The sequence below is a fragment of the Mus musculus genome, chromosome X (assembly GCF_000001635.26).
Source record: "Mus musculus strain C57BL/6J chromosome X, GRCm38.p6 C57BL/6J".
Classification (NCBI taxonomy): domain Eukaryota; kingdom Metazoa; phylum Chordata; class Mammalia; order Rodentia; family Muridae; genus Mus; species Mus musculus.
Window position 1 is genome coordinate 67,682,362 of NC_000086.7, and position 12,950 is coordinate 67,695,311.

Sequence of the window (12,950 nt, forward strand, 5' to 3'; positions counted from 1 at the left end):
TCTGCTCACTCACTGATAATGTAACTTGAAAAACAAAGCACTCCACAAAGCATGTGACCAAAGGGCAGAAGTGGAATACTGAGTTAAGAAATTAAGCATAACTATACATAAAACAAATGCCATTGATCGACACTAAGGACTAGTGTCATTAAACAGCTACATAAAACCAATTACATGAACACTAGCTACCTGCAAATACCACAAACCTGCTCCCCCCAACCCCACCCTAGCCCCAAGATCTGCAGGGGATTTTCTCTTTTCAATTTGTGGTAAGTTATAGCAGTTGGATTTTGCTTTCTACAAGACAAATGTAAGTTGCAGTAGAGTTTTTATAAGGCCAGTGAGTTAACTGGTACCCTGTACTGCCAAATCTAATTTTTAGGGTTAGTGAGAGTGCTTCTCTGTTTCTGCCAAAGGGCCTGATAATTCAACATTTACTATCTTGTCATGGCTGCAACCTATCAAACTGCTCAGAGCTCACTTGATATTTAAGAGACATGGAGTCGGATGTGTACCAAACAAAAGAATGACAAATGATATGGGCCAATTTCTACCATAATATTTGGTAGTGTATGGAATGTTTTATGTATGTCACATGACATACGATCACAGCTTATCTTCTTCACTGTTCTAGGAGAACATAGAATGAAGACAGGATTCTAAAACTGCCAAGTCCTGTTGATGCTGTTTTGAAAAAGAGATATCAATAATTATTATAAGTATCTCTTAAAAGAAGTCATCCAAAGATCAAAAAGACACCTGATGTTCAGTATTATGTATATACTACCTACATTATCTGCCACAAGCTTCTTCTTCAGGTTTTTCATTTCGTTTTCCAATCTGTTTTGCTCAAGAGCGTCGAGAAGTTTGTGCTTCTCCTCAAGTTCTTGGATATTCTAAAACAAACCAAAGATTGGAAAAGACTTTTCATGTCATATTCAAACCTTATAACGTTCAAAACTTTCACATTTTCAGTCAGTGGATGCTTGTTAGGAATGCCAAAATTGGTAACATTTAAGCATATTACCATGTGCAATAAAGGAGTTAAGTGGGAGCTTCCTTGACCTCAGAAGCTGGCTGCACCATGAATCCCAAGTCCACTGCCCACTTTCATCAGACCTGTTGATCTGAAACCATACAGATTAGATTCCATTCCTGTACCATTTCCCCTTGTCTGCTGAGTCCTCTGGGGCTAGCCAAGATGCCCTGAGCAGCCTTCTGTCTCCCAAACCTCCACTGTCTGGCCACCTCTTTACCTGCACATCCTCACCTTCAATCCCTGACCCAGGTGTTTCCAGGGGTACATCCAAGTGACAGGAGACTTGAACTGCCCCCGGAGTACCATTGTTCAGCCCAGGAATACCCACAAGAGGCCTGTCACACCAGGATCATTGAGTTTAGACCTCCTTCCAATAACTACCAGAACAGGAACTGATGGCCAAAGGTCAACTAAAGAACACATTCTGCCATAGACGGGGTTATATGACAGCTCCACAGCACAGATATTCTATTATAGCAAGCCCTTGCTAACTTGATGCAACCTAAGCACAATAAAATGCCTTAGCTCCAATCTTATAAGGACAATAAAAACTTTTAAAGAGGAATTAAATGAATCCCTTAAAGAATTGCAGGAAAATACGATGAAACAGGTGGAGGACTTTAAGAGGAAACAAGTAAAACACTTAAAAGAATACAAGCAAATACAATTTAAAAGGTGAAGGAAATAAATAACAGTGTTCAAATCCTGAAAAGGGAAATAGAAGACAAAAAGAGGACACAAACTGAGGGAATCCTGGAGATGGAAAACCTAGGGACCTGAACAGGAACAACAGACGCAAGCATCACCAACAGAATACAGGAGATGGAGGAGAAACTCTCAGCCATGGACGATACAATAGAGGAAACTGATAGACCAGTCAAGGAAAGCATTAAATCTAAAAAAGTTCCTGACATGAAACATTGAGGAATGTTTACTCAGAATGGCTGAAATTTTCAAACATCAAGAGATAGCATATGTTGGCAAGGATGTGGAGCAAGGCAAAACACTTCTCCATTGTATTGGTAGTACAAAATTGTACAACCACTTTGGAGATCAGTTTGACGGTCTCTCAGAAAACTGAGAATCCATTTATTTCGAGACACAGCTATACTGCTCCTGGGCATATACCCAAAACATGCCCAATTTTACTACAGGGACACTTCCTCAAATATGTACATAGCAGCTTTAGGCATAATATCCTGGAACAGGAATCAAACTAGATGGCCCTCCCATGAAGAATGGATTAATCACATTTGGCATATCCACACAATGCAATGCTACTCCACTATTAGTAACAAAGACATCATGAATTCTGTAGGCAAATGGATGGAAATGGAGAATATCTTCCTGAGTACTATAACCGCTAGATAGAAAGACAAGTATGGTGTGTACCCACTTATAAGTATACATTAGCCATAAAGTGCAGGCTAGCCATGGCACAATCCACAGAGACCAAAAGTGGGTAATGAAGAGAGAGCAGGGAGGATGCATGAATCTTACTCAAGGGGGAAACTAAATAGTCATCTGAAGTGGACCAAGAGAAGGAAAGGGGTATGGGGGTGCAAGGTGATCAGCTGTGAGGAGCACATGTGTGAGAGAGACCTGGGAGTGAGAATGGAAATCAGGGGCTGGGGGATATCTCTCCTGACTACCTAGAGGCCTGGGTCAGTAGGGGATAAGGGGAGCCTACAGGGTTGCCTGTAGTGTAGATTCCTAATAGAGGGGTTTATAGAGACTGAAATGACCACTTCTTGTAGCAAGACAGGATTTCTAAAGGAGGAAGAGGGACATACATCTACCCATAGAATCTTCAGCCCAAAATTTGTCCTGAGTACAAGATGTGCAGGGATAACAGTGGAGCAGAAACTGAGGGAACAACTAAACAATAACATTCCCAACTTGAAACTCATTCCATGAGATAAAGCCAAGCCCTAACACTATTAATGATAGTCTGCTATGTCTGCAGGCAGGAACCTAGAATAACTGTGTCCTGAGAGGGTTCATTCAGCAGCTGAGAGAAACACACGTGGAGTCACCCAGCCAAGCATCAGGCACCGCCTGGAGAGTCTGGATGAAGAAGTGGGAGAGAAGTTGAGCAAGTCTTATGGGAGAAGGACACCAGAAGAAGACATACAGAGTCCAATATCGAGGAACCTTAGGGACACACAGAGATAGGGCTTCCAAACAGAGAACACACAGGAGCTGTTCCTAGACCCCCTACACATTTGTAGCAAATGTACAGCTCAGTATTCATGTGGATACACCGACAGGTCTAAAGGGGCTCTCTCAGTCTCTGTTCATGCTAATTGGATACCCTTTAACCTACCTGAACTGCATAGTTGGGTCCCATTGGGAGAGAATGTGCCTAGTCCTGCTGGGAGTAGATGAATGAGGGTAGGGAGGTACACAAGGGGGGGTGGGGTCCCCTTCTCTGGGAGTTAGGGAGAAAAGGAGAGGCAATAGGGGTAGTGACTAGTAAGGGTGAGATTGGGAAGGGAGGAGGGAGGAGGGCTGTGAATTAAAACAAATACAAACAAACAAACAAAAAACTAATAAAAGAGTTTCATGGTAGACACAAGTAAAGTATAGTCCACAGGAAGGGGGTAAAGGGTTTATATTTATATTGGGAACATGAGATGATAAATGAAGAGTAGAAATCAAAAGGAAACAGAAAGCAGGAAAAATTACAGGTCTATAGCATGAACTAGAGTATCTCCTGCCCTGCCCCAGCAACTGGCTAATGATAAAAGATAGAACAAGCAATATGATTTCCATAGAACATGTAATGTGATTTCTATTTCCATTCTATAGACACGGTCAAAACATTCCCTTATGAGCATTTGAGTTACACACAACATCACTGAATATATTTTTCTTTTGAGCCAAAGAGTGAAGAGGTGTATTCTATGGGTTGCTAACTGTGGTATGTGTGCCTGGAACAACTGAAATGTAACTGTACAGTTTCGGCCATATACCCAGGACATGGAAGAGGATATAAACAAGAACAGTATAAAGAAGTCTATAATGGGTTTGGAAGGAGAACTTGCTACGTTCTCTGGATAAAGACAAGAATTGAAAAAAAAAAAAAGGGAAAGCAGGGAAACAGAATAGGGGGTTGCTTCAAAGGATCCTACTATACTGGAGGCATGGAAGCAAAGAGAGTCAAAGAAACTTTGATTTGAAGGAGAGAGACATTTTTGAGGAGAGCACTGGCAGATAAGAATTAAGAAGGGAGGCTGATACTTTATTTGCACATTTTCACAAGCACCATGAGAGGTGAGGACCTTTAAATGAAAGTGGGATTGAAAGAGGGAACTCAGAAACGAATTTCTAGTACTAGGAAGATGTGGTAAGGTCCAGTGGTATTCCAGCAGCTGAGGGAATAAAAGGAAGAAGAGGAAATAGCCTCTGTATAGAGCACATGACCCACCCTATCAGTAACTTTGAGAGAGTAACAGCAATCAACCACTGTAGAAGTTTAGTAATAAGTTCCCAATCTAGAGGTTACATTCAACAGAGACATTTACAAGAAACTGTTAGGGTAACTTTTTCTTTACAGTATGTGAAGAAGGTGTGTCTCTGTACTTTCAATTCTGTACCTGTAGAGAACCAAGTGCTGGCTGGATTGTTGTATTGTCATTTCTATGGCCCACCAACTGGGATTTCTATATCCTAAATATTCACCCTTCCTCACCTGCCTAAAGCCAATCTTGAATTACATCAGTTGCTGTCTAGCTGCTGATTGGTTATAATAAAGCACTGATGGCCAATGGGTGGGCAGGAAGTAGGAGATGGATCTTCTGGGCAGGGAGAGGGATGATGAGGGAAGAAAGCAGAAGTGGGAGAATTTGGAGTGGACGTGGAGGGAACAGACAGGGACCACACAGGAACAGAGAAGCATACAGAGCTAGTCACATGACTGGCTGTAGGCTAGATGGTCTGGTTAAGTTACATGAGCTAGCTGGGTGAATGCCCAGGAAAAGGTCTAAGTGTAAACTCTTAAGAAGACATCATGTCAGTATTAATTCTGCTGGTGGACCCAAGAAAGCACAGGTACAGGAAAACATTCTATGTAGATCTTTAAGAAAATGGTTCTCAGGCTCAGTAGAGCTACATTCTTTCCAACTTTAAACTTTCGATACACAACTAGACTGGGTATAGGGAACACTCAAGTGCTTGAGCGAATTTTATTACTGCCACATTATTAAAGCAGCATCGATTAGTTTAAAAGGTGACACTTTGGATGTGTATGAATAACAGGGTAGAGGTGGGTGGATCTGGGAGAGAGGGAAGGTAGTGGGGACAGAGATAAGAGGAGTGGAGAGAGGGGGAAATGTGGTTCAGATGTACTGTACAGGAGAAGATTCTATTTTCAAGGAAAAGAAGAAAATTAAAAACATATTTAAACATGAAGCATCAATGAAAATTCAAAATCTTGTATTACATACATATGTGTGTATATGTATGTATGTATTTGTGTGTATGCACCACATACACAAATACACAATCACACGTATACAAAACACACACATTTTATATATATATATATATATATATATATGCACGCACACATATATACACACATATATATACACATGTGTATATGTACATGTATACATGTATATTTATATACATATATCTATATCTATGTATCTATACATATATTAGTAAATAGTTAAATATAATTGGCAAAAAGGAAAACAGTATACAAAAGTGACCTCCACAGCACCACTAAACCCCTAAATACTGTAGCTTGACATCATGTCCACTAAGAATAGTTAGTCCAAAGTGCATAACTGTGTTTCCACTAAAGGTCAATTCTCTGCACTCTTTGTGCATTCTGTTAGGTATCTCAGCCATCTCTAACTGCTGTAAACTGGAACATAAAGCCACCATTTGACAAGATTAATACTAATAGTGGAAGTCCCATAGCAATCTCACATGCTTCACTACGAAATAAAAATGGTCCTAATATGCCTAGTGTGGTGGCACACAGCAGCAATCCCAGTACTCTGGAGGCAGGGGCACACAGACTGCTGTGCATTCAAGGCCAGCCAGGCCTATGTAGATGGACCCAGTCTCAAACAAGCCAGCAACAAACAGAACAGAAAAACTCATCTGTTTTTTGCCCCTGCCTATATTCTACTCAAGAAAATGCCCATACAAACAAGAAGAATAAAACAACAAATTATGTATAAAAGTAACTGATTTCTACTCTTTATGTATCACCTTCACCATAAAGACATCACAGAGCAAATTAAACGTCAAAGTCCTCCAGTGTGTTTAGCTCGAGGTGAAGTCCAAATTTTGCATTTCCTGATGTAAATGATTCATAAACCTAGGTAAGTTTTCAAATTAAATATGCCCTTTGTAACCACGGTTAATCTTGGAAAGCATTCAAAAGAGAAAATGATCAAACTTGAAAAGAAGAATTTAATAGTTTCCCTCTACCACCCCCACCACCCCCCACCACCCCCATAGACTCTGGAAGAACCAGCCTCTCTCCTGCTTTCCCTATAGTCTGTGTCAGTCAGATATGATTTCTTAGCAGCTACAAAAAACAGACCTTTAGAAATTGATCAGAAATAGCTTTTGCTTGATCTATGGTTGCTTTCTGAGCCATCATAGTGTTATAAATTATCTTCTCATGTTGATGGGATGAATTCTAAAATGTAAAAGAAAGAAGTTAAAAATGTAAGAAAATTGAATATTCACAATCCTAACTAATTTTTTTTTTTTTTTTCGAGACAGGGTTTCTCTGTGTAGTCCTGGCTGTCCTGGAACTCACTTTTTAGACCAGGCTGGCCTCGAACTCAGAAATCCTTCTTCCTCTGCCTCCCAAGTGCTGGGATTAAAGGCATGCACCACCACCACCAGGCCTAAATTATCTTTGAAGAAGCACACAATTTGCTACTTCAAATGTTATTTTCAATGTAAAAGATGTTCATTATTTAAGATAAATAGTTTTCAACAGTTTTTTGTCTAAGATAGTCTTTGTGTCACCAAGGTTCAAATTCCAAGTGTACTTGATGTTTGAGTCAACAGAGAATCCTTAAAATCTGTGAATTCCTACAGCACAGGAATATACATAGGATATGTTCCTGTTGTCTAGCATACAATGAATATTAAATGTTGCACATTTCAACATGTACACAGATGAAGTTTCCATATGCAGCCCTTTCTTCTCCTTGACCTTGTCTCTAGAGGTAATCTTGGCATAACCCCTGCTGGCCCTCTAAAGTCATCCCCTAGACATCTTCATCCACAATATCCAGACAGATATCTTTTATCTATTAAGTATGAAAAAGATGGAAGGCAGATGACAACCAGTTATTGGTTGCTGTTTTAGGACATTTCAGTCAATGTATTCACGCAGAACTTGTTTAATATTAACCAACTCTCATAATACATTGGTTCCAACGCTAGGCCTGATACTCACAATAAAACTGTCTTCTTCTTGCCCAACTTTTTCCACACTCATGTCCCACTGTTGAAACAAAGACTGGAGGCTCTTAGAATAGTTGGAATGGAACATAGTCCTGTAAAATATAATAATGAGCATGGTCTTATACTATGAGGGTAAGACAGATTATGCACTCTCAAATAAAAATTATTTGGCAATTCATACAACCAAGAGAGGCAAGAAAAATAGTTGAAATAACCTAATGAGAGACAGAAAAGTGAAGTCATGTGGCCCCATTATAAAACTATGTACTCCTAAGTTACAATAAGAGAGGATATGTCACATGTATTCCCTCTTGATCAGTAAGGATTCACTGCTATATTAATTTTCCATAATTATTTATTTGACCTCTACCTACAACCGTATGTTTTTCTCTTGCTAGATAACATAGATTCTGATAGAGCAAGTGGATGTATTGCAGGTAACATATGCCTTCCTCCACAAGGACTGCCATAAGAGAACTCTTCAGTGAATTTGTCTTCTCCCAGGCTCACAGTGACTTTCCCAAAAGAATGGCAATAGCAATTGGACACTCATTCCAATTATTTGTAATACTGTCACTAAAATTTAAGACTCATATTTACGATATATTAAGAGTGTCTACATAGGCTGCCTTTGTCTGCTGTCCTGTGCAGAATGCTTTGGCGCTGACAGGACATGGATGCAGCCAGCCAATTACTAAATATGAGCATCAATGACCTTTACAGTGATAGAGTTATGTTGTTTTCTAAAATGCAAGAAGCTGACTATAGTCGCTGTATTCTACATTGAATATCTCAATTGTGCAAAACCGAGGTTCTAAAACTAATACAAATTTCTATTCAGAGAAAAGTCAAGGTAATTGCAGTTTTCATGGGAGATTCAAAATCCATGCATAGTGATCCTGAATCTGCCTTTATTGGCACTAATGAAGAGTAAGAAATTGCACAAGTTTTGTAATTCAAAGAAGTCAACAACTTTACCTTTCCCTTTTTTGCCTTTTATAAATGCTGACAAGTTTTTCACTCAGGCGCTTAACAGAAGTTACTACATCTTGACAAAACTGTTTTTTCTTTGCAAGGTGTGACTCTGTAACGTCACCTATCCATGAAAGAAAATTTTATTAGAAGATAAAACTGGAAGTTACTCTGTTCCTATGCATTCAAATTGACATGAGATAAGTTCTCTGAGCAATATCACAAAAATATTAATATATGATACAATAGGCATCATTCCAAAGTACAAACTTTTATGACATTTTTATAAACGCTTCCATTTCCCCTCATTCTTTCTATTGAACAAAATTATATATATATATATATATATATATGTGTATATATATATATACATATATATATACATACACATATATATATCATTTATACACAAGTATATGAAATGTCCTACATATGTATACATATATATATTTATATGAATGATATATCTGTACATATACCATATATATATATATATATATATATATATATATATATATATATATATATATATATATTCCACTACTTGATGTAGAGAAAAGAAAGGTCCAAGTCAATATGGTAATTATTTTATATCATGTATATAAAGATATCCAAGACAACTTTGATTTTCTCCCTCATAATCAGTTACCATAAAAGAATATAAACACTTAGTAAATATTCTTCTCTTCAAACAATAATTGTCGGATGAGGTTTTGTGAGAACCCACTTGATAAAACACAGGTATATTTTATTTTAAACATTGCTACAAACATACAATTAAATATACAATATGAAAGGTAGTTTTAAGCACTCTGATCTATGATGCCTAGGCACTGATTTACTAAAAATAAAATAAAATGAAATAAAATAAAATAAAATAAAATAAGAGAGAAACAATAGCTTGGCATATAAACAGATTAAATAAAGAAAATTTAAATTCTTTTCTTTGACTTCATAACACACGCTTACCCGTAAATGCTGGAATTCATAATATTTCACCATCTGAATTGATTTCAAGGAACTATGGGCCATAGCTATGTTTATAACATACAAATCAAGCAATGCCTGCCATGATAGACAGTTTATCTATCTGTTTACAATTTCTGTGACTCTTCCTAATCTAAGCTCCTTACCAGCACCAAGAAGACAAAAGCTTTCCAAGATACTTGTCTGTAAAAATTATCTCTAGAGATGGGTCAAAATTCAGTGAGGAGTCTTACTAGTGTTGTCTCTAGAGAGGTGTCCAAACTCTAGTCACTTTGTAAAGATGTGGGTCAATTCATAAAGCAGAGCTAATAGTTGATACTCAAGAGCTAATAGTTAATAACCAAGTGGAAAGCATATGCTTAGGTTAAGGATCCCACCTCACACACTTTTCACTGGGGAAAAGAACAACAACAAAAGGAACTTTCTCCTAAATAGCTCACTCAGAGTTAGGGAGGGCTGCATGAAAAGACTCCCCTAGGCCCTGGGATTCTAGGAACAACAACATCAAAATCCCAGAAAAACAAAATTCATCCAGAGCATGAAAAGAGCATGCTGAAACTAATCAATATAGAAGACAGTAGTTTAAAACTGGAGATGGCCTCATCTAGTCCACCCAGGAACACACATCCTACTCAATTTCTGTTGTGTAAATCACTCAGACTTCGTCAGAGTGAAAACTATTTCTGTTTCCACAACAGCACTTTAAAAAGCAAAGATTTGTATACAAAAATAAAGGAGACTCTGTACATACACAAAGCAATCCAATATATGTGAAAGAGACATCAAAAAGAGTCCTGTGGGTCAGAGACTCACTTATGACCAAATGAAAGTTAAATGATTGAAAACAGCATTGTGAATGGCAAGGGTCTTAAAAACAAAACAAAACAAAACAAAACAAAACAAAACAAAACAAAAAAATCCATACCTTGACGTTTTTTTGCCGTCTTCTGAACAGATTCCCTATGAAAAACATATAATTTTTAAATGAGTATATGAAAATCCAGTTCATCTGGAAATAAGTATTATGCTGCGTGGTATTTTACAAAGAAGAGTTGAGTTTTCTGAGACTCCCTTACAATGACAGACAAACAAGACATTGCATAGATTACCTTGCCTGCTGATCATCTTGATCTGATGAAGTACTCTCATCACTGATCTCGATCACCACGGGCTGCTCTGCTATATTGAAAAAAGTGGGGGGCGAATACAAGAAATTAGTTGACTCCTAGACAAGAAAAGTATATTTAAATCCTGCTTCAGCTCTCTATCTCTGTCTCTCTGCTCCTCTGTCTCTCTTTCTCAGCATTTGTATATTTGTACATGCCTTCCGGCGTTAAAGTGATTTTAAAATCATGTCCTTGCCAGGAGAGAGGTTGGAAGTGAGGGTGGCTTGGGATAGGACTCCTGGGATGAGACTATCAAGGGAGAAATCTAAAGTCAACAAACAGCTTAAGAAACTTGAAATACAATATTCAGCATTTGAAACTGTAATCTGAAACTTGAATCTTGACATCTGGAATTTGAATCCTGAAATCTGAATCATTGATCCTGGCTGGGCCTGGGCTTCCCTTCTGCCCTTCTTGCCAAGAGATAGGTCTGATTTTCCCCTGGGGTAGGCAGAGACTCCCAGAATGCTCCTGATTTTACCTGGTGTGCGGGGAACTCTGCGCTGGATGACATCATCAGATTGAGTATCCGAAGAATCCTGTGGGCGCTTCACACTTTTGCTTTTAGCCTTCTTCCCCTTGGGTGGCATGTCGACTGTGCGAAGGTGTGAACCCTAACTCCTACACCTTGTTACTTCCATGGCATAGAAAAGAAATTCAAGGAGAGTCTTAGGAACAGGTACCAGAGCAGGTAGGTTCATGGAGGATAACAACAGTGGTGTGGCACCCTGTCCTGTCAGGTATGCAGTGAGGGCTGTGGAGCTGGCCCTCTCCTGCAGGCCTCCACGTGGACCCCTCGTGCTGGTTTTCTGCCCTTTCCCGGGTGGGAGTGGCCCGTGCATGGAAGGTGCCCTTAATGAGCACGCAAAGCACTGCCCTGTGTTCCCTGTAATTCCCCAGAGGACTGAGCAGTTTTGGGCTGACTCGGCCCCTGGCACTGTGTCACTGGTAATGAATTGGAAATGAACTGGTAATGGTAATATGAGTGCCACACACTCTGGAGAGGACCCTGCTTGTTTGTTATTTCAAGGACACAGGGACCCCTTTGTCAATAAACAACCAAAAGAGATACAAAGGTAAATGTACAGGACCTGCACTCTTTCCCTCCCCACAGCTTCCCTGAGCCCCTCTCTCCACCCAGGCGGGGGAAGCGAGTCCCTCGGACTCGCTGCCCTCCGGAGCCTCCTCCTAGCCGAGGCTTAGGGGAGACTCCCCGATATCTACTCAGGAGCCAGCCGAGGCCTACTTGCCTGCCTCGTGCAGGGTCACACCCTCCTCTGCCAATGGTCGCCGAGGCCCGTGGCCCGAGGCCCGAGGCCCTCAGAGCCAGTGTCCTTACCAACTGGAGCGCATCACAGAATACCAGGGCAGCCAGAGCACCGACCTAGTGAACACCTTCTATCACAGTCCCTTTCGGGCCTCTCTCGCCTCAGGCAGCCTGTGACACTTCCACAGCACTTCCTTTTCCTGAAGGGGGGGGGAGCGCGATAAAGTACAGATTGCTGTATGCGCATGCGTGCTCTGAGCAGAGCTGTCCACGCCCCCAACAGCCATTTTCTGAGTCTTAGAATAAAGTCAGTGGGGTCTGTATAAGACCAAATCCTGGCTGAGAATGGTATGGACTTGGTTCATGGTTCACTGCCATGTCTTTGTCATGCCTCATCATTGTAATCTATCCCAAAGGCCCTTATCTCTCACATCCATACCAACATTGTTATATAAACTCAGAAAACTCTATGGGGAAAAATGGCTGTTACAGGAAAACTGCTGTTGGGGGCGTGGCCAGCTCTGCTCAGAGCACGCATGCGCATACAGCAATCTGTACTTTATCGCGCTCCCCCCCCCTTCAGGAAAAGGAAGTGCTGTGGAAGTGTCACAGGCTGCCTGAGGCGAGAGAGGCCCGAAAGGGACTGTGATAGAAGGTGTTCACTAGGTCGGTGCTCTGGCTGCCCTGGTATTCTGTGATGCGCTCCAGTTGGTAAGGACACTGGCTCTGAGGGCCTCGGGCCTCGGGCCACGGGCCTCGGCGACCATTGGCAGAGGAGGGTGTGACCCTGCACGAGGCAGGCAAGTAGGCCTCGGCTGGCTCCTGAGTAGATATCGGGGAGTCTCCCCTAAGCCTCGGCTAGGAGGAGGCTCCGGAGGGCAGCGAGTCCGAGGGACTCGCTTCCCCCGCCTGGGTGGAGAGAGGGGCTCAGGGAAGCTGTGGGGAGGGAAAGAGTGCAGGTCCTGTACATTTACCTTTGTATCTCTTTTGGTTGTTTATTGACAAAGGGGTCCCTGTGTCCTTGAAATAACAAACAAGCAGGGTCCTCTCCAGAGTGTGTGGCACTCATTAC

The 12,950-nt window shown here is 40.7% G+C and overlaps 1 protein-coding gene across 1 annotated transcript; it reads right to left on the reverse strand.

The window, feature by feature from the left end:
• Window positions 1-538: 538 nt before the first annotated feature.
• On the reverse strand, window positions 539-11,201 carry Gm1140 (predicted gene 1140). Its single transcript, NM_001126317.1, has 8 exons — window positions 11,093-11,201; window positions 10,555-10,624; window positions 10,371-10,405; window positions 8,465-8,582; window positions 7,479-7,578; window positions 6,606-6,704; window positions 792-896; window positions 539-684 (listed from the first exon to the last, which is right to left on the reverse strand). The coding sequence occupies exons 1-8, from the start codon at window positions 11,199-11,201 to the stop codon at window positions 631-633; spliced, it is 690 nt and encodes a 229-aa protein (NP_001119789.1). The 3' UTR covers window positions 539-630.
• Between the last annotated feature and the right edge of the window lie 1,749 nt (window positions 11,202-12,950).